The sequence below is a fragment of the Perna viridis genome, chromosome 3 (genome assembly GCF_037379345.1).
Source record: "Perna viridis isolate PV_CMFRI_1.1 ecotype Kerala chromosome 3, ASM3737934v1, whole genome shotgun sequence".
NCBI classification, from domain to species: domain Eukaryota; kingdom Metazoa; phylum Mollusca; class Bivalvia; order Mytilida; family Mytilidae; genus Perna; species Perna viridis.
Genome location: NC_142447.1, coordinates 39,463,381 through 39,487,255, shown reverse-complemented (window position 1 = coordinate 39,487,255; position 23,875 = coordinate 39,463,381). Strand labels below are relative to the sequence as shown.

Sequence of the window (23,875 nt, the reverse complement as noted above, 5' to 3'; positions counted from 1 at the left end):
ATTGTGATGAAAGAAAATGTCAAAGGCTTTGGCAAAGAACTTGTGATAAAAAGTATTAAATCCATTGTCCTGCCCATCTGTCAACCGTAGTTAGAACTCTTTTGTGGAGAGGAACCGCGTAATCCAATTTCCTGCCAATACACACATCACCCCTGGGGATGAGAGTTATTGTTAAATGAATAATCAACTGCTAACAAAAGACACAATGTACATATTAAAAGTGATTTTTACAAAAGAATTAATTCCATCAACTTGTAAAAGATTGGTGCGGTTTTTGTGGAATAACAAATAAAAACAGACAAACCATACTAAATGATATTACCCACAAGCACGTAAGAACATTTGAAAAAAACATAAAAAATTCTGACAAAGACTGCAATGACTTTTTAATAAGGCAGTATTGCTATGGAATTGAGACAAAATAATCTAAATATGATCCTTCCACCTTTTCCACAATTTGATGGCATTCATTTCTTCATCAAAAAGTCACTTTCTATCAAATTAATTACATGTTCACAACACTGATTTCCATTTTTTGCAAAATTGATAAAAAAAGGCATTTCAGAATTCAATTTCATGAAAAGCTAGAAGAAACTGGGATGTCCCCTCTATCACTGAAATAGAATGAAACATTAATAATCAATACAACCAATTACCTAGAAACTACAGAATAGATTTAAAAGCTTCCCTATTAATTTTCAATTCAAACTTCAGATCATTTAAATTGTAGAGGAAAACATAATGTGTAAGAGGCCGTCGATGCCTGTATTGTCTTATATGGCACTTCATATTTGTGTTTCTTGTTCCACAAAGTATTCTGAAATTTTTATAATACACATTAACTAAATTGTTGTTTCATTTAACTATATTGTTGCAAGACTAGGTCACTTATTCTAAAGGATTTAGAACCACTTTAGATTATATAAATATCAGAAGATCTAAGACGAGGATACTTAACTCCATTGCCAACCTAAGCATATACTACCCTTAAGTTTTGTTATCTCCCTTTCTCAGTCATTCTTCATTTCCTTTCCTTACATTAACTGATTGCCTCATTCACATGCATATATGGTGCCAAATCTTTACACTAATATATTCTTATCAAGTCTTACAAGGCTTTGGAATTAATTGCCCTAACAGCCTCTAAACATATATATAGCCCTTAAAGACAGATAACCTTCCAACATAAACACTGAACAAAAATATCTACCATAAAGCACACCCACATATAATGCCAATGTCGTACAAATCCTATTCATAGAGTAACATGATATGAACTAACTTTGTTCATTGAGTAAGTTGGGAAATTTGGCTCCAGCAAAAATTACCCACTATATACATTATAAGGACTGATGGTTGCAGACTAAAAAAACACGTTTTGTGTATAAGGATTATCACACATTAGATTTTCTTATGCCATAAAGTTAATAGTTACAATGATTCAATATAAGATAGAACCAGTTGTATCTCTAATTAGACTCCTGTACAATAACCATTACAATTTTTTATGTATACAATCAGTCCATATTTTACCAAAGATTGCATACAAACTATTTTTCATTTTATAATATTGTTTAGCTTGAAAAACTTGAGAAATCTTCTATGAAGATGACAATGAATGACCAGAGTATCTGTTGCCTTAATTGTTGAAAACTGTTATTCCAATATTATAATAACATAGATACATGTACAATTGTGTTAATTTTCTGTAAGCATGGAGGGATAAGAATTGCAAAGTGAAAACATTTACTGGTTCAGAATCAGTAGAAGGGAAATAACTCTGATTACACCTTAAGTACTAGTAATTTAAATAATGTGAAATTTGACTTATCATGTGGTCTATACATGGGTCAATAGAGACACAAGTATTACAGTATTATAGTGTGTAGATTATTGTTTTTTTTTAAATAAAGGTTATAGTCATTCATAGTGGACTGTAGATAAGTAATTTCATCAGAGCCTTAGGCTCTATTCTAAGAATGACCCTCATCCTGCACATCTATTGATATTTGGATGAGGAACCATTATTATTAAGGTGTAAAAGGAAGCAAAACAAAAAAAAGAATGTTTCAGTCCACTTTTTTTGCAGTAAATTGAACCATAGAAATCATATCAAAGAATTGGAATATGCACATTAGCTACTTTAGTACTCTACTATGCATAACTTCTGAGATTTTTTCTTAACAGAATCCATTCTCAAAATCTGTAACTGAACATTGAAGAAAAATCAATAGTTCACTGTTGTACAAAATTAAACCAAAATTTAATACTAGTGTGCATATTTTCATATGGTAATTAATATATATCTATATAGAATCTACAACAATAGCAAGTTGATCATGGAAATTTCTCACGTTGAGAGAATATTCATAATCAAAAAGATTAAGTTGTAGACTCTGTTTCTCTTGTTTTTCAATACGAAAATCTTAGGCATCAAACATCATCTGTGTCACAGCAGAAATTCTACCCATTCTTTGCTTATGATATCAACAGTTTTTATTTGAAGAACAACGTTGGAAACATCACAACATGGCTTTCAACCAATGAGATTTTACAGACAATGCAATACAATCACACAACAACCAATTGCCCTTTCAACTTCAGCTCATCAATTCAAATTTCTCTAGAGATCAACAAGTGTGAAAATCAATTAAAAATTAGAAAAAAATAAAGTTTCAGGTCAGCACTACATACAGTTTATAAGATAATTGCAGACGGACGGACAAAAAAGAGGGCACATGCATCGTTAATGTAGGACCCTAAAAATTAATATTTGAAGTAATACAGCTACTGCTTTATACCTAAGGATAATCTTAAGATGTCATTGTTGATCTCTGGCTTGTTTATTTATTTATATTAAAATGAAAAAAAAAACTTCACACCAATTATAACCAAAATCAGAAATGAATAATTGGTATAGATGTACAAGTCTATAACACAAGGGTATAAATTGTTTCATGTGTAAATGACCAGAAAACATGACTAAAAATGGTTAGACAAGTATATTAAAGTCACATGACAGTCAAGTGATACCTACTGGTAACAACAATCACATGACTAGCACCACAAGCGGCCATCTTCACCTGACATTTGTCTCTGAACCTATCGATTAGACCTTCAGCTATACCAATGTCTTCTTGAAGTCCATGCCCATGTTGACCAAACTCTCCACAACCCCAGCTAATAAAATTACTGTCCTCTCCATCATCATCTAAATCATTTACATCTCCATTCATTTCTTCACGTCTACAATGATAAATAAGAAAAAACTATTTCAGTTTGTACTAAAAATTAAGATTTTCAAAGTTACAATGTATTATTGCAAAATCTTTTTTCCAAAACAAATCAAAACTTAGCTATTATATCTTGATAAATAATAAGACCATATTCTTACTGGTAATGGACTATTCATGCTGTATTAGAAACAAAGCATACAGCCATAATAAGTTAGAATTGTTCCCCTTAGATCACCATTTGGACGTTGAAGTAGACAAGATAATGATAGGTATGGCAGTGGTGATATATACCTCTGTGCTAAAGATTAAAACAAATATGACTGCGATTACCCCGTTGTAACCATGCCCATATGTAAATTTAGTGCACATATTTACACACTGAGGTAATTACAAATCACTAACTTCATCATTTTTAACCTTTTCTAAGGCATCTTTAAAATTCCAAATAGTATAAAAAAGATGTCTGTTTATGTCTGTTTAAATAAAATAAAAAAAGAAAACTTGCTTGCACATAGTAATATACAATATACTAAATAGCACTCATTCGTAAAAGAAATTAGAATTGCTGTGAGCAATTAAAAGCTTATAAAAGGATAAGCTCCAACAATGTGTCATATATCAAGTATTCACATGCATATATTTTAAGTTTTCATATAAACCCCGAAACTTTTGCAGATCAAAATTTCTATGTTAAATAAGATGCATAGAAGCATTCAGCTGATTAGGAGGAATTGAAGTCAAATTGGTTAAACCTACTAATTATCTGAGTAAAAAGTAAAGTTGATGTTATGCTAAAGGAAACCCTAATTTCACGCAGATCAAATATCAGGATACATCACATCCTAAAAATCACAGAAATTGATCAAATTTAATACAAGTGCTTCTTTGCCGATACCAGCTCCAAAATGAAGACCACCCAAAAAACAATGTGTTGTCAAATATTCATGATGAATATGTGTACAAATTAATTTATGATTCATGTAGATATGGCCTGATCTTTATTCAAAACAGCTTTGACAAATATTTCAACTTGCATATCACATTTCTGCAAGCTTATGTCCTTTAAAACATAAAACATTCAATCTGCATTATTTATCTTAAGACCTTTGTATTTAAAGTTCACTAATTCATGAACCAGGTAATATTGGACAGTATGTGAAAGTGCCTAAATCTTGTAGCGCTAGTAAAGGTGAAACACTGCAATGAATTACATTCCTACATATATATTTGTTCAATTGCATTTATTACTTTTAAAGACACAGATTCTCCCTACTACACAATAGAATTTCTTGTAACTATCAAGGACACTGTTTTTGACCATCAGTGACACAAGTTCTCTCTGTTACCTAAGACACAGAATCTCCCTTTTATTAATGACACTAAGTTCCACAGCCACCAATCACACAGGTTCTTTCTACACCATAGACACAAGTTTTCCCTGAGACAAAAGACAAAGGTTTTCCCATCAACAAAACAGGTTATCTCTGAAACCACAAACACATAAAGTACAAAATTTCTCCTTACTATCAAACATAGAGAGTCTCCCTGCCATCAAGGAAATGGTTCTCTCTGTCTTTACAGACAAAGATTTTCCCTAACTCCCTAACATCAAGGACAAAGGCTGTGCCTGCAACCAAGAACATGTGTTCTCCCTGCCACAAAGTCAAAGTTTCTCCCTACCCTGTCTTCAAAGACAAGAGTTCTCTCTGTCATTAAGTACACTGGTTCTCTTGACCATTTCTTGACAAAAAAGGACAAAAGTTCTTCCTACTATCAGGGACACAATTTCTCCTGCCACTAAGGATACAGGTTCTTCTTGCCGTGTAGGACATATGTTCCTCTTGCCGTCAAGGATACAGGTTCTTTTTGCTGTCAAGAATACAGTTTTCCATGACATTGTAAAGGTAACAAGTGTACCTGCAATCATAAACAGGGTTTACCCTGTCACAAAGGGCAATGGTTCTCCATCCTCCATCAATGACACAAGTTCTCCCTGTAATCAAGGTAAAGTTTCTCTTGCAATCAAAGACAGAGGTTCATCCTGCTATCAAAAAAGTTTTTTTTTTCTGAAAAGAAAGAGTATAGGCTTCCCTGGCACAAAAGGACAAAGGTTTTTCATGCCATCCAAGACAGGGGTTCCCAATGCCACAAAAGGACAAAGGTTTTTCATGTCATCCAAGACAGAGATTCCCCATGCCACAAAAGGACAAAGGTTTTTCATGTCATCCAAGACAGAGATTCGCCATGCCACAAAAGGACAAAAGTTGTCCCTACTACTCGAAGTTGTAAGGGAAAGGTTCTCCCGCAAGGTTCCTCCTGCCATCAGTGAAAAGATTCTCCAAGCCATCAAGGAAGAAAAATCTTACTGCCACTAGGGACAAGGGCTCTACTGACACTTAAGAACACATGCAATATTCTTAAACCACCATTTTTTCACATACGTTGACAAGGAAATTGGTATAGGTATTGACAACCAACAAGGTATCAAAATCCTTTAACGTATAAGCATATTCTTCGATTTTCTTACATATTTGTGGAAAAAAAACTTGTAGAAATTTGTCAAATTATCAATTATCTAACCATTTAAGCTTGAGATATAAAAGTTTTCATACATACACATATTTTTACAAACTTTTACCAAAAAGATTATGTACACTTTCTGATGAAATCAACTTTAAGTAAATGAACTATTGCAAAATTAGAAACTCAAATCATTTTTATCTTTCTTTGATTTGTTTGTCTTTCTTTTGGAGATGGCAATCTGCTCAGTGCCATGCTAGATTTTGTCTCTCTTTGATTTGTTTATCTTACTTTTGGAGATGGCAATCTGCTCAGTGCCATGCTAGATTTTGTCTCTCTTTGATTTGTTTATCTTACTTTTGGAGATGGCAATCTGCTCAGTGCCGTGCTAGATTTTGTCTCTCTTTGATTTGTTTGTCTTTCTTTTGGAGATGGCAATCTGCTCAGTGCCGTGCTAGATTTTGTCTCTCTTTGATTTGTTTGTTTTTCTTTTGGAGATGGCAATCTGCTCAGTGCCATGCTAGATTTTGTCTTTCTTTGATTTGTTTATCTTACTTTTGGAGATGGCAATCTGCTCAGTGCCGTGCTAGATTTTGTCTCTTTTTTTGATTTGTTTGTCTTTCTTTTGGACATGGCAATCTGCTCAGTGCCATGCTAGATTTTGTCTCTCTTTGATTTGTTTGTCTTTCTTTTGGAGATGGCAATCTGCTCAGTGCCATGCTAGATTTTGTCTTTCTTTGATTTGTTTTTCTTTTGGACATGGCAATCTGCTCAGTGCCAAGCCAGATTTTGTCTCTCTTTGATTTGTTTGTCTTTCTTTTGGACATGGCAATCTGCTCAGTGCCAAGCCAGATTTTGTCTCTCTTTGATTTGTTTGTCTTTCTTTTGGACATGGCAATCTGCTCAGTGCCGTGCTAGATTTTGTCTCTCTTTGATTTGTTTGTCTTTCTTTTGGACATGGCAATCTGCTCAGTGCCGTGCTAGATTTTGTCTTTCTTTGATTTGTTTATCTTTCTTTTGGACATGGCAATCTGCTCAGTGCCATGCTAGATTTTGTCTCTCTTTGATTTGTTTATCTTTCTTTTGGACATGGCAAACTGCTCAGTGCCATGCTAGATTTTGTCTTATTTAGTTATGAGTACTCCTTGTAGATTTTTTACCATTTTAATTTGAATCTTCTGTTGAGTTCTACTGTTGCTGATAAGAGGTATTATTGAAATATGTGTACAGTAAATACATTTACAATTTTAATATCAGATGATTACATTATAAGTGAAAAATAAGCTTGCTCATCAGAGACAAGATATTACCATTTTTATGACAGAAGAAAAACTTGCCAATTTCCCCACTTTCATTTTTTATTGTCATTTTTATTTCTCTGTGAAAACCTTCTTTTTTGAGAGCACAATTTCAATAATCAATTGGATATTCAATCTTGAAATTTGAGCAAGACCTTTTTGTGCATGAGATGAAGAAATTTTTCTGATAAGCAATACTTACTGACAAAAACAACTTCTTAACTATTTTATTTTGTTCGCTTCAGTCACATGACAAAATATTACAACATTAATGAACACACATTATGTGGGGATAAAAAAAAACATTGAAAAGTTGCTCTTTAATAAATTATCAATTTACTTGGTATTCATGCTCAACTTACACTTATTATTTTGAACATGTTTTTTTAAGAATAGATCAATATTTTCGATGGTCAAAATATATTCATTGTTAACGCACGGACACTGGGTCTGATCCTTGACAATTTTCATGAATTCAATATCAGGGTGAAACAGTTTTTATTATACATTTACATGTTACCTGTTGCTGTGATTTAGGCTTTTCATTATTTGCCCAAGCTGTAGGTATATAAAATAACCAGGAAATCAAAATGGAACAAATACATAAATTTCAATAAAAAAGACATCTGATATCAATAAATGAACTCTTTTATAGTAGTCTTACATTGGAGGAAGAAGTTGGTGTGGATTCATCGTTGTTCTCTTATTCCCTCTGTCAAATAAAATATCCCTCTTTATATTAGAATTATAATCCAGTATCCTTATATCTACAGGGGATTTCAACTCAAGTACACTCATTTTCACATTCAATTGTTTTACACAAATAATACTGAAATTCAACAAAACTTCATATCAAAACAGAAAACATCCTGGTTTTGAGTCATTGCCTTCAAAAACTATGTAAGTACCGTGGTTGAATATAGAAACAATGCCTCTTAAATTAAATCCACTTTAAGTAAATACAAAAGGTGTATATCCCACAAAAAAGTAAACAAGTTCCAAGCTATGTTCAAGAAGCATAAACACATCAAAGAATGATTTGAAAGAAAAGTAAAGTATCTAATCCAAGGCTTGAACAGATAACACTTCTGCATAAAAAAAAAACAAATTTCTGATACAAATGTAAACAAGAGGTAAAGTCACAATAACTTTCCATCATTAAATAATTTAAAAGAATAAATCAATCTATCAGATTTAAAGGTTATTTCCATAAGAGTCCAGGTGTTTAAATAAAAGGCTCTTTGTAACCTGAATTTGACAGACTCAAAGTCTCGTTTGACCAATAATGATTTTAACTTCCCATCAATATTTTTATTATAGCATATACATTGCTTCTTGGTTAACTTTCACCTGACAAGGAGAGGTTCCAGATATCTTTGTATAAGACATTTATGAATTGAGTTTACATGTGAAGTGTTTGTCTTTACTTATCAGTTGATCAATTTAACAATATTAAGTGAAAGGTGTTAATGACTTTGTCAAAAGCTTCTGTATGAGGCCCCACATGCATGAACCATCAACAAAAATATGTTACATATGAATGCATGTATCTAACCAGTACCTTAAATGAAGCCCTTGTGTCTGTTACGAACAAATATCTGAGAGACACAATACATTTGAGGACATCAGGAAACTTGATTGATTCTCAATAGAACTTTGCTTTGCAATAAATCTACATGTTAAGAAATTTGAAAGGAACTGTCAGCAGGAAGACATACCATTGCAATTACAAAGACATTTTTCAGACTCAAAGCCAACCAGATGTCACTCATCTCTACATGAACAAGTCAATGTGTGGTTTTTATCATGGAATCATTATTCCTACCAACTTATTTGGCTTATCTTAGTCAAAATGAGCTTCTATCTACTCTAGTATACAACACTTTTGTTCATAATGGTAAAAATCCATTTCAAGCTATTTCTATGAAGATCAATGTAAACAATGATTACATCAATTATTGGAATTCAAATATAAAAGAAAAATGGGAGAACAGAGATTAAGGTATAACAGGTATAAAAACTTTCTGATGCCCCCATTTGAAAACAAAATGTAGAAATGTAAGTGAAAGTTTTTTTCTTCGTGGCTACTCCTGGTTTATTGTCTATCACTATCAATATCAGTATAGGTACCATGTACAACTGAGGAAAACTGTGATAAAAAATTAAGCCAGCACTTCATGTTTTTACTACATGTACTACATTTACCAACAGCACTACAGTTGCTATGCTAAAAGGAATTTTGTTTCTCTTGAATCATCATCCGCATTCAGTAACAGCATGGATGAATATCGTGGAATGTACAGAAGAAAAAGAGTTAGGATTCCTTATGGCAGATATCTACTAACTTAGGGTCAACAGTAACATATATGGTTACTGCTGAGTCTAAAGCAAGGAATATTTATTCTGACATTATGACATACAATGGTAAAATATAGAGAATGACCAGGTCATCAGAAGTAGAAGTTTATTGGTGTTAAATAACCATGCAAATATGAGTTTTATACCCTCTAATGGTGAGTTATACTATCCACTTGTCCTATTTTAATATTAAGTACTCGAATATATAAATATGGCACATTCATTGCATATTAATCAATCTCTATAAAACTAACCATTTCAAGAAGGGCTTAGATAGAACAGATACAAATGCTTATTGACTTGATAGAAACAATGATGACGATGACATTGCGTTTTTGAAGCCTTAAACAAATGACTTACGTGAAATCATGGATATTCTGGTTTTAATATCTGAGGCTTGTAGCCATGGATCTGATAAGTGTCAAAACATAACTATTTAATTATGAAATAAGATTCAGCAAGATGGATATTGAACCTCAGCACTGTCTATAATCATGACATGCTTGAATTTTTAACCCAAAGATAGTTTAGTTCAAGCAGTGGTTGAATTTTAAGAAGAGCTGAAAAATTAAACATGGAGTTGCACATGGTATGGTGATAAGTATATTCCTACTTGATATTGGACAGCACCTACAATATATGGCCCATCTTTAAAGCCTTGAACAGCACCCAAAATCTCTTACAACATATGGCCCATCTTTAAAGCCAGCCACCGTTTTTATTGTATTATTCTGTTCTTCCAAGGTTCAATATCCTACCTAGAACTAGGAAGAACACTCTATATAAATAGGAGCTTTTATTTTACAACTTCACATTTAGATGTTGCCAAAACTATATTTGTAAAATCTCAGTATGTGGCCTACTTTTTCTAATGGAAATATTGTTATATACGATTAAGAATTGAAAACTTTGGACATGAACCTCTCAATAGAAGTTTAAAGTCAAGGGATTATCTGAGGAAAAGTTATGGGAAAATCAATTGAAAATTTGTTTTTGGTAAGACCATGTTATGTAAAATAGATTTACAGATTGAAATGCAGATTTGTACATTGACAGCTATTGTAATCAGTTGAATTACATGTGATTTGTCCAATATTTAAATTCTCTAACACAGCAAATTTTCATTAGAATCTCTTGCATATATTCAATTTTCTAAAAACCTCTTTTGCTATGGGTGCAGGTACTTTTGAGGGATTTGAAGGATGCACATTTGAGCACTTGGCTCTCTGGAATATTTACATTGTCCGTATACTTTAAGTCATTCTAAAAAGTATCTGTTGTACACCGCCAAATACAACAAGAGGCTCTCAGGAGCCTTAATTGCTCACCAAGTTTAAGTTTGTCTTTCAAGGGCAATAAATTTAACAAAGAGTTGTCCAACAATTTTGACTCAAGAAGACTTTGGTAGGACTATCATAAGGATCATATTAGCGATTGAAAGTTTCTTTCTATCTATTGTATTTTTCTAGATATTGGCTGAAAATAAAAAAAAAGAAAGCCATTTTCATCTTTTAAGGGCAATAACTCTTACAAGGCATTGCTTGACAACTTTGATCCCTGATGACCTTTGATGGCCTTATAATAAGGGTCATTTCAGCAACTGAAATAATTTTGCTAAACCTAATGGTTCTGTAGATATATGCAAAATACTACTGATCCCTATGTGCGCTAAAAAATTCAAGTATTTAAGTAGTGCTCCAGCTAAGAATCATGCAAAATAAGATTCATTGGTAAACAGCCTACATATTTTTAATTTTGATATTTTGTTTGAGTTACCATAGTAAACAGAAATTAAAATTCAGTTTTTCATACAACCCGTGCTCTAAGGAGATAAAAATTGTATAGAATGCACTGTAGAATTCAAAATTATGGGAGATAACTCTGTAAATGACACTAAAATACAATAGAATCTATTGGATTTTCCATGTGAATTATCTACTAAGAGCAGACAGATTGGAATGAATAGTTATACATTTCATCATATAAGCCTATAAAGCAATTTAACAACAAAAATAAAAATATGTAGCCTTTTTTTTTAGGTGTATCACATATTACAGAATTTGCATGAATCTTACAAAGACTGCTACTTAAGTACCATTCTATGTAAGAATCAGGCAATGGGTGGCACATCATATTTCTCAATTTGGTCTTTTTCTGCCTCAAATACATTCAATACATCTAGAAAATAACTATTTAAATTTCTCCTGAAGCATTGGTGACATAGATATTTTTTGACTGCTTATATAAGGAAAAACTTCGGGCAAATTTTCTCGCCATTTTTTTTAAAGTGCATTTCAACTAAATTTGACCTATCAATATCTTAAAAAGGCAAACTTTTCAAACACTTTGACAGTTATTTCTTGAGGTTATGTGGTATAAATACATTAAAATGTCTGTGTATTTTTTATTCATGTGCCACACCTTATCCACATTTTGCCTGATTCTTAGACGGAGAAGTTCTTAAGTAGTAATCAAAGGAACCATGAATGTAATCCAGGGATAAAAACTAGACAGGGTAAACATACACAACAAAAAACATGAAATAACTAAAATAACACATACAAAGAAACAAAAGCAAATGAGCAACTAGGACTCCACTAATAGGTAGGTAGGGTAAGCAAACTCTCCATTTCTAGAAACACCTGCTGAGTTGCTCATAATGTTAATAACTCTAGGGTAGTTGAAAGAGGAGAGGAAAACAAGGTGAACAAACTGGTTCAATAACATCAATGTTTTTATTGTAACTTACTATTTAAGTAGCCGTCTTTGTAAGAATCATGCAAAATCTGAAAAATGTGATACACCCCAATAAAAGCTACATATTTTTATTTTTGTAATTAAGTTGTTTTATGGGTCTATATTATGAAATGTGTAATTGTTCATTCAAATCTACCTGCTCTGAAGAGATAATCAACATCAAAAATCCAATAGATTCTATTGTATTTGAGTGGCATTTACAGAGTTATCTCCCTTAATTTTGAATTCTACAGTGCATTATATACAATTTTTATCTCCTATGAGCACTGGTTATACGAAAAACCAATTGTTAATTTTTCTTTACTGAAGCATTTTAAACAAAATATCAAAAATAAAAATATGTAGGCAATCCAACCATGTATCACATTTTGCATGATTCTTAGCTGGAGTGCTACTTAACATTTTTTAAAGTCTCTATCTTATAGTAACTTACTTGCCATTTATATTTTTTTCTAATTAAAAAACATGTATCATAATTATAATACTGAACAATCAAATGTTCCCTGAGTAATTTATTTACATAATTCTTATGTGAAATAAATTCTGTTTTTTCACACAGACGTTTGTCTCAACACATTTTAGTTCTGAGGTAAACTTAATTTGATGTCACTGATGATTTGAATATCAATATAGTATTGAGAAAATCCATATTATAAATAGGATAATCATCTGATTATTTTGAATAACCAAAAAATAATTAATCGTGCCAAGAACACTTGGAGATGTTACTAGTGTAGATAAGTTTCCTGCATTTGTTAAATCATAGCATTTCTTGGCACTGGTAATTATATTTCGATTATTTACATTTCCAGTTAACTATCGAATTAATCTTTTTTTTCTTTCTTATATTCTATCTACTTTATCTACAACATTAGTATTTTTTTTCCTAAAATGCAAATTTAGTCACAGCATATTTTTTTTCTTTTACTCTAAAATGTGTATTTTGTTGTTACAAGTAACTATATTTGGTTTGTGTTCCAATGCCCTTTTGCATTTTTTTATGGAGTGCTGAAATGTCTACCTGTCATAACAGTTATATTTCAGCTACATCAAGGAAAGCCACAATTACATCCTAACTCAGACAGTTGCTGGATGAAGATGAAGTCAATAATATGGACACAGCAACAGTAAACAGTATAAAAATTTGAAGACAAAAAACTAAAACTAAATGAGAAACTTGGAATCCATAAAGAATCAGGATCATAGACTAGAAGCAGAGGGAGGGTAAGCACACTTTACTTTTCAAGAAACATATAAATGTCATCATAATAGCAATAATTCTGTATTTACATTCACTCCATATCCATGTAGTACTTATTCACCCATCCAATATATCTTAAAGTTATATATGGTCTGACTTAAGTGAAGGGGGATTGATTCCCTCTAAGTTTTGTTGAAGTTTCCCCCAAATATAGCAATACTTTTATTTTTTTACCATACATTTAACAGATTTGTAAGAGAAGATAAATTATTACTGGCTTTCTAGTGAATTGCAGCATTATCAAGAAACTATAAGAATTCAATCAAGAATAAAAATGTCTGACAAAATTAAAATTCAATGCAAGGAAGGGAACTGCACTTTTTGTCCTCTAAAAATATTTTAAAGGTGTGTCAACTTAATAGGCCTAGACAAACACTGAGCATACCATGGCATAGTATTAAAAATTAAAAAAAAACATAAAATCAATAACAAAACACCTAGTTGTGATATAAACTTAAACTAAACTTTATTGACACAGTCATACAAACCACAGAAGTTAAAAGCATAGTTAATTTTCTCTGTTCTTCTGCATGTAAGGTTGAACTTATTTCTGATAAAATCAAAGATAACAAAGCACCTTGTGTTAAAATTATTTATATGGACTTACTTAACTTTTTGTTAATATTGAACATTTTATTGATAAAACAATTGACTTTTATTTCAGTTCATCCCCTGAAGTGTGGAACAGCTCTGTCTTCTTACAATCACCTTGACATTTAGTACTGAAAGTGTTGGTAATTTAACTGGACATACTAAAATTTAATGATATGCTGAGAGAAATGAAAATTTATTAAACTCATTTTCAAGGTAGTCTTCAGTTTAATGATTAATGGGGTGTAAGACAAGAATTGTATTGATATACACCCAAGTTGTACCCTACAACATTGTTTACTTCGTGCAGTAAGAAAATACAGATAACACTAATGCAAAGAAACTTAAACCTCTCCCAGAATATTGTAATTCATCATCTTAATGACATTAGTTTTTTTCTTAAATTCCATATTTATTTTTAAGTAGAATGGATATCAAGCATTTTATATTGACCCCACCGAGAAGGATTCCTTCAATCTAGTGGCATCTTGACCTACTCTTCACTCTCAAGGAAATCATGTAAAGTTACAGTTATAAAAATCAATTAATTTAAAAATCAAAACTGAAAATCACTTTTTACTTGAACTAGAGGCTCTGAAGAGCCTACAATGCTCACCTGCAGAATGTTAGATCATGTGGTCATACCATTTGATTATTTAAACATAAGTTTATCATTTAAAGAGGTTCCTATTTTTATGTCTTTTCTACTACCCATTAAACCACCTAAGCCACACAAAAAGAGGATCAATTGTAGAGGGCATTAAGATCATCAACCCTATCAGAGAACTTGATCTTTGCTAACTGGCCAATCTCTTCCATACATTATTTCTGCCATGTTATTTAAAATTGGTCGAGAGGTTTACCGGTACAAGAAGTTGGGCAAAATGTGAACAGTTTATTAACAGCAGACACCGGACAAAAAGTGATAACATAAGCTGGTGTTGACCTTTGGTCTAGGTGAGCTAATGATTAAAAGGAAAACATTTTTATAATTAAACAAAATGTCTACAAAAAAAAAAATCATATCAAAAAAATTGCAGACTGCAGTCGAGGTCAATTAGAGTTACCTCCCTTTAATTTACAGATCAGATCAGCCATAAAAAAAAATAAAAAACAAATTTAATACATACTGATTACTTTAAAAAAAAAAAACACATTTCAGTTTGCGCATTTTTCATTTCTTTCTGTATTATATGAAATATGCACATCTAATTTGCTAGAGAATGTGAAATCTTACAATTTCTCTCTCTGTTCAAGAGATGTTAGATTCCTATAGTGCATCATGGAAAATTGAATTATCATATGAATTCTAGGTTTTTTTCTCAGAAAAAGAGAATTATTATCATACAGCTATATCTTATACATATTTGATGCTCAAAATTTGTGTAAAGCTAAATGCCATATCAACATTACTCGCTGTACATTGTTTTCCATGAAGATTTTATGGACAAAGCATCACAATCATACAACCACCAAACACAATGGTGAATTTTTCATATCACTAGTTTCAGTCTGTCCAGCAACCCTTAAAGTCTCAAAAATTCTTTTTTTTTTCGGTTTGACTAATGTTCCTTTAAAAAGTTGAAATTCAAAGGGAATTCCTAAAAAGCCCTTATTTTTCATCTGAATTTCCATAATTTGTTACTCCACTGCTGTCTTAGGAGTCTTGAAAATTATCCTTGCAGTTTTTGTTTCAACGACTGCTTGTTTTGTAATTAAGAGAGTGTATCCTATTTGTCTATAAATGTTTTCTTCATCACAAGTAATCAAGTGTGTCAATGTTTGTAAAATTCCTAATTCTTTTTTTGCCCTTAAACTAACCCTTATTTTTTGCCAAAATGTGCTGGACGGCTTGTAGTTTATATTACATTGTCTGCAAAATATACTGCCATCAAAGAAGAAGATAATAGAACCAAATCATAGAGAAACTGTTTCATACTGCTACCATAGAAAATATAATTAAAGTAATTAGGTACATTTTTTTCTGACATTTCTTATGGTGCTATCCTGTAACAACAGTCATAAACAGACAATCGCTAAAATTTTCACAATGGCAGATGCCAAATATCAAGCCAGGAAGTGGCCAAATATTCCAAAGGAATCAATCATAAAGAACTGATGAAAAATGTCACACCATATTTAATTTCAACATCAAAACAGATTTGCTGTGGCTTGTTTGTTATAACTTTAAATCATTATGATACCTATAAAAAGACTTAAAATATTCATGTTTTTACAATATACAACATAACAAAATATAAGTATTTTTGTTATGTGGCATTTTAATGGTAAGTAAAACAATAAACTGGCAAGTTTTCATGCTTCTTTCTCAGTTTTTCTTTTCAATCTACATTCGCATAAGGTTTAATTCCCAATAGTTCATCAAATTGCATGAAATTATTTATAAGTAGTTCTTACCATGAAAATAATTACACTTAGTTTGTCCTGAAAAGTATGAAGAACTCATGGTCACTGCTGTCAATAACACTGATAGAATCTATATATTTTAAACTTATTGTTTTCAAACTTGTTAAAATTGGCCAGTAAGAATTCAAAATCACCTCTTGAGGCAATTTTTCTCAGTCAACCACCATCACCACACTAAAAAAAATATCTGTAAGTAAAACTCAGTCTAAATACCATTCCTGACAAAACGTTTCATTACAGTTCACTAACTAACATGGAAGTATTGGCCAATAGAGGCTTGTTTTAAATAATGCTATCCATATCAAAAGCTGAAGAGGTAGCGATACATAGAAGTGTCCAATGATAAAAATTATTAGTGTACCTTGATAAATGAACAATTGTAAAAAAACACATATTTACACATTTGTTCTGGGAAAGCAAATAGCTGTTATTGTCATAATTAGTATGAGTCAGGTTATATTTTTAAATAATATTACAAGGAGTCATGCTTAAAAAAGGAAACCTCTCCCCCTTCAAATGCATAGCACTTCATTATTTTCCAGCAGACAGTTAAACAAACCAATGAGAACTAATTATGCTCCTCAGCTTGACAATCTGTTCGTTAACGCTTATAGTTGAAAAGAAAGAACTGCACTTAGCAAGGTCCATTACACTTCGCTACATAGTTGTTCTATATTTAAATAATTCTAGAATTGATTATTATTTATGTTCCACTTATCATATGTATCATAAAGAAATTGAAATAAAGGACATGAAAGACACTGAGATGTCATATCTTGATGTATCATAAGTGATATACAAAGAAAGAAGACCAATAACTAAACTTTACTATAAATGTGAGAACTTCTCATTCAAAATTGTCAATTTCAAATATGACTGTACTCGGCAACATTCCCCAGCCTATGGAGCCACAAGACTATACTAATTACTTTTTGTCTTTAAAACTTTCACAGTCAAAATCATCAACTAGCTAATCATCACCCTGGTAACAGATTTGCTCATAATTTAGTAGTTTCTCTCTTTAGTATTGAGCTGAATGTGATATCATGTAAGTGTTTCATTGGATAAAAAGCAAAAGAAAGCTTACCCTACAAGAGCACCCAGTCCATACAATTTTTTTAGTCAAGTCCTGATTGCTCATTAAAATTTTTATATGATGAAAATAAGACTGATTAATCTTCCATAATCTTGCTAAGGAAGCTAGAAACAACACTAATTGGTGAAGATGACCAATCAAGTCCTGTGTTATATTTTGTGAGTTGAAATTTGGAAATATGATGCTGTACATACAAGAATTTGTGGTGCATATTTCCCAAATAATTTCAACAGAAACAATGCTAACTTAGCTTAGCATCTGAGGTCATTTAATTTTAGATTGAGCTCTAAAAAATTAATGAACAAAATGAAGTTTGATTTGATTAGTGAAACGATGCTATGATTTATTGGATGTAAGATTACTTCAATATCAAAACTTATCTTGGCTTTGGAGATACAAGTGAAAAAAAAAAATTATATATGGTCAATCAATAGCAATTAGGATTTGTCAAACACTTACAAACAAAAAACACCAAGAGTTTGTATTAAACTGCAATGGTGTTGATTTGTTTATAAAATGAATTTCATGAAATTTCCTCATACTTAATTCAAAATTAATTTTGAACTGTATTAAATATCAGATTCAGTACAAATTTTCAATTAGATGTATATTTAATGGTACATGTATTATTATTATACTAAGAGCAAATCCATGTTTTTTCTACTTCTTCAGTTATGGCTTCAGGTTTCAGAAAAATTAATGTAAAAACTAGCAACACAAAATTCTAATACGAGTAATATGTACTGATCTAAATCTATTAACAACTATAATTCAAATAAATAAAAAGTCTAAATCCACTTAAAATGTACAAAACACTGACCTAAGCTAGCTAACAGCTCTTCAAATCCATCCTAAAACCAAACTTATAACTTAAAATACCTATTTAAAGACCAATATATTTACTTTGGAAATTCAATTTGTTTAAAATTCAAACGATTCTTAACACATCTATAAAAGATATGTTCAATCTTTCATAAGTTTGTAATATATTAACCAACATTTAATAACCAATGTTTACACCCCTAATGGAAATGACAAAAAAACATGTTATTTGAAATTCTGTAGGTTTTACAAGGAATGGAACAGGCTTCACAAATGTTTATATTGAGCAAACTTGAGATTAGGTATTGACAATATGGCCATTTTTAATTGATATTTCTTCCATGAAAACATTCAGTAGAATTAATACCTTGTAGAATACTATAATTGAGGAATAAAACCTGGTAGAATTTAATAGTGAAAAGATCTTAATATCACACACCAATCAGTTTAATAGAAAAGATAAGAATACTTATTTGAAATGGCTTAAAGCAGTAGCAAAATGCACATAGAAATGAAAAGAAGACCCTGCGGATGAAAGGGCTTTTCATATTTGATTTTAAAGAAGACTGAATGCATGTTTCCATGGCCCTGATTATGACAAAAGAAACCAGAGATCCAGAAATAAAGAGACACCAGACTGACAGAGAAGACTTTACATTTATTGAAAGTAACCAGCAAAAAGGAAGATCTAAAGTCAAGAAGGCAAATAAATTTCCACAAAATTCAAAAGAAAATCTAATTTATAATATTTGTTCAATAGATATCATTAAGAGTAATGTTTGTAAGGACTAAATATTTTGATATGACACAATAGTGATAAACCAGAGGCAATTATTGATCTATTGAGTAGACATCTATAAATCATAGTCCTGGACCCATACTATGTTAAAATAGGCCAATGATTGTTCTGTTCTGGTACAGTTTAAGGATGTTTGCTGGTCTTTTTAAGAATAACAAGGATTTCATAGGGTTATAAAATCTTTTTTTTAGATCTTTCATATTACAACAATATATGAAGAAAAAAATAGATGGGTCAGTGTGCTCGTACTTGAGATAAAAGCATTTAAAATTATGGCAGGAAAAGGATTTCTCTACATTCTCCATAGCTTTTGTCTTGGCAGATTTTATCAAATAAAAACACTGAAGAAATAACTAGATATCATTGAGATGGGAGCCATCTCTGTGGGCCCCGCTGTCAATAACATGTGGTAAATAAGCTGATATGAAGCATTATTTGAAGTTATTATGACATACCATCTGGTGTTGGTTAATATATGTGTCAAGTATAAACTTTGAAATCATAATAGTTCTCAAGATACAGAGTGGACACGATCTTTACCACAGAACATGGGGTTGTCAACTGAAACCAAAGTTTTTGACCTTGACCTTTGACCTAGGAAGTTGTACATACATTATGACACACCCTCTGGTGTTGGTTAATATATGTGTAAAGTATAAACTTTGAAATCATAATGGTTCTCAAAATATAGAGCGGACAGGATCTTTACCACAGGACATGGGGTTGTCAACTGAAACCAAAGTTTTTGTATCTTGACCCGGTGTTCTGGGATTCCTATTTCCTGTTACCCGGGACAAGTGAAATTTGGGTCAGGTAAAGTTAGTTACTTAGTTACACTTTCCTGTGACAAGTTGAAAACTTAATATGCTGAAAGGGTTGGTTTTGTTAGGAAAGCAGTCATTGACTGTGGGAAAGTTGATTTTATATGAATTTTTCCTGAGAAAACCTAAATTTATGAAAAATCCTAAAACACTGTTGACCTTTGACCTAGGAAGTTGTACATACATTATGACACACCCTCTGGTGTTGGTTAATATACATATTAAGTATTAAGTATGAAATCATAATGGTTCTCTAGATATAGAGCGGAGGTGAATTTGTTACGGATGGATGGATGGACGGACTGATCACTATAGGGCCTAACAAGAAATTCATAAAACTTCCCATATAACATTTTAAGGTGTGTTTAATGAAATTATGAAAAGAAAATTTGGGGCCACTGGGCAAAAGATATTAATGAACAGCTGTTATTGAGCATTTAAGAAATCCCTTCCTACTAAACTTATGTTGTGATGCCCTAAAACTGCAGCATTACTAAATAAAAATACAATGAATACATTATAAAATTCTTTCAAAACAATCTAGATATCTTTCAGAATTGCGGACTGACAAACAGACTGAAAGCAATATACATGTACCATACAGTATCAGTCAAAGACACAACAAACAATGTGCTCTATGTAATTACTGATACATAAAATCTCACTTTTAGTAAAGAAAGGGTTCTTCAACAATGTGTCATCATGCTGTATAGTATAGGGCACCTAACACTGACCTGACTTATTCTATAGGCATCTAAACAATCTAAGAGGAAAATCATTCCAAAATAAAGTACATTTGGTGAAACTTTACACTGTCAACCATGTGTTACTTCACTTATCTATGAAGTATATGTAACGAAGTGTAAGGATCTTTAACAATACAATAATGACATTTGATACACTGAATTTAACATGCTCATAAAACATGACTTCTTTTTCTTTCCACTTACCTCATTTGGAAAGAGTGAGAAAACAAAAGCCCCATGCTTACATTTGACAACAAACATGGATTGTGTTTTATCTAAATACCAAACTGTTTATTTACATTTTATATTTTTAACTGTTTTATTTGTACAACTGTTATTATTTAAATTCTACTTAATCTACAGGGCCGAGTCAAGGGCTGTACAACAAAGAATTAAACATAGTGTCAAAGGTAATATCTGCATAAAGAATGTCTATTTAAACTTTCAAAATTAATTACATTTGTCATGTTACTTATGGATATTTCAGGTTGTAAACTTCAGTTATTCCTATTCAACATTCATTTATTTCTTTTTTTCCCAAATACTCCACACCAAGCCATTCAGGTACACCCTAATTTTGCAGCTTAAATTTGAAGGGATGGAAGTATGAAAAAGTACATATCAAAGCACAATAAGCCTAGCAAGTGTTTTGGTAAGTTAATGGAACCTATTATTGCTTGAAGTTTAATGATTAATTATTTTACCTTTCTCGTCAACAAACCATAAAGACTATGAGAGACTTTAATCCTAAATCATTCAACTTCTCCTGTTATCTATAATTGTAACTATGGGAGACTTTAATCCTAAACCATTCAACTTCTCCTGTTATCTATAACAGTTCCAATTAAGGTCTGACTGTTCAAAAGTTTTCATCATTTTACTTAAACATGAGTATGCAATGCTATGGATGTTTTTAGACTGAAAAAGTACAGGAACTTCAGATAGGCAAGCAGTCGACTTTCAAAAGAAGGCAGTAGGTGACAATTTCTACCTACACCTTTTTTCTGACTACTTTTTAGCATTTAAGCACACAGAGAGGGAACCACTTTTGGATTCATGGACAGCTATTCCTTTTGAAATGTGTGATCCTGATGAATGGAAATCTTTATACTACAATAATGTAGGTACTCCCTTCTTCCATGGGATGGAGGTACTTAAAGAAAAATGTTATACTACAATAATGTAGGTACTCCCTTCTTCCATGGGAAGGAGGTACTTAAAGAAAAATGTTATACTACAATAATGTATGTACGCCCTTCTTCCATGGGAAGGAGGTACTTAAATGTTTCATACTACAATGAACTCTGAACATTTGTCTTTGAGTGACTATGACTTGTGTTTCCTGGATGAACAAGTTGAATTTTAGATCTTGGGCTAATATTTCTATGGGGCAAAGAATTCTATACAGGTACACATGACTATGTTCAGCTGTCTTAATAGAGTTAAAAACAACAAAAAATAGCAAAATATGGTAAGAAAAATATGACACTAATAGGTGCAGTTTTCTATTTATAATTAGCACTTCAAGAATAAAACAAATAATTATGTAAATATTAGGAATTTATAATCATGTCACCATATGCGCTATCATAAATAAATTCCCCACCATAATTCATGCGTATTATAAACAGTCTGTTGAAGGGAGTAACCAATATTATCACAGTCAATTTACCCAAAAAATTAAAACTGTTGACACAGTCACAAATTGGATTCAACAATTTAAGGATTTTGTTTGTGTCTTGAAAAGTAAATAATTAAAATCACCAGCCCTCTAAACACATAATTCTAAAGATCAACTTTGAATGTACAATATGACTTTTGGAGATGTATCTCACGAAATTAATTAAATGCATCAAATATCATTAAAAAGCTGAATTGTGCAATCAGGAATAAATTAAAGCAAAAATTGGAATACAATACTCTGAACTCAATACTGAGAATAGATTGCTATATGACAAAACTATCTGCGGAAAACACCATCAACTATACTGTACACAGGATATAACTGCTGTTTTAATTTGTTCAGAAACTTACATCTACATGTATATCATGTTATAGTTTGCTCTAAAGTACACATCAACAGTTAAGTGGTTTACCTTAGCATCTGTTGTCTAGGACTATCCAAAACTATAATGTCCAATTCATTGTAAAGTCAAATTTATCCTATGAAACACAGTTCTGAATTTTAATTACACCCCTACCTAAATTATCCATTACAAAAAAAGTAAACTTATCTATTAAATTCAACATTACAGCCGATTAAAATACAATAAATCATTCAGTATTTGAACTTATATGACCTGACGGAAAGCTCAGACTTTGGCATGTAGACACATATTACACTTTAAAAAGACTTAATTTTTCTATACCATCAAAGTAGTATTAAATCATTTTGGTGTTTGATCTGTATGTACTTTTCTTTAAATGGACGAAACCTTGCAAGGTGTCAAGAGTATACAAGATGAAATTATCATATAGTTCGAACTACAGACAATACTTAAAATGGTTAATATTAATGGTAGGATCAAGTATCTAATTTGACTTTATATGTAGGAATAGGGTCATATTACTATTTCAAAAGGTTAAAATGGAGAAATTATTTTCTGAATGTACACAGATAGTCCACTCGAACTTGTATTAGATACAATTAAACATTTTATTCAACCTAAAATTTCTTTTGTATTCTTTCAATTATATTTTAAAGCGTTGTTGGTTTTGTTATGTTTCAATAACTATTAAATTCAATTCAATTTAATTATGGTCTTAAAATAAGTCACTTCTTTTAACTTATGCTTTAAATTTAGTACCTTATGAGTATTTATAAGAGTCAGGCAAAAGTCAGCTGTCACATGTCAAAATTCTGTTAATCTGACATTGTCACATTCAAAGTACTCTCCAACGGCATTAAACCTACAGAATCATTGAGGACTTTGACAATTCAGATATTTATTCATTTATTGATAAAATATTTCCCTTTTCCATAACAAACCTTATTTTGGCTATCAGTATCTGCGATCTTTCAAGATAGACTCCTCTTCCATTCATTCAAACAACCCAAGTCTTTTCACCACAAAAGACATCTACAAGTAGAATAAAAATAACTGAAAAGAAAACAAACAGAGAAAGATATATTACTAGTATTC

General features: G+C 31.4%; 1 protein-coding gene and 1 long non-coding RNA gene across 14 annotated transcripts in view; one reads left to right on the top strand and one right to left on the bottom strand.

The window, feature by feature from the left end:
* LOC148622211 (uncharacterized) overlaps positions 1-23,875 on the bottom strand; it is an 89,304-nt gene that overhangs the window by 57,361 nt on the left and 8,068 nt on the right. For 6 of the 13 annotated variants that reach the window (XM_088571869.1, XM_088571868.1, XM_088571865.1 and 3 more), the window contains 2 exons: positions 23,722-23,812; positions 3,038-3,246 (listed from right to left, as the gene is read on the bottom strand). In XM_088571869.1, the coding sequence (XP_088427995.1) occupies positions 3,038-3,246; positions 23,722-23,777 (265 nt within the window). In that variant the 5' untranslated portion in view covers positions 23,778-23,812. Of the gene's footprint in view, positions 1-3,037; positions 3,247-7,718; positions 8,149-18,364; positions 18,464-20,651; positions 20,673-20,720; positions 20,821-20,936; positions 21,005-22,828; positions 22,977-23,721; positions 23,813-23,875 lie in introns of those variants that run through there. The other 7 variants (XM_088571871.1, XM_088571870.1, XM_088571872.1 and 4 more) reach the window with 7 other exon arrangements.
* Positions 12,865-14,207, top strand: LOC148622212 (uncharacterized). Its single transcript, XR_015920869.1, has 3 exons — positions 12,865-12,950; positions 13,214-13,393; positions 14,095-14,207. It is a non-coding gene; the product is annotated as an uncharacterized LOC148622212 (long non-coding RNA).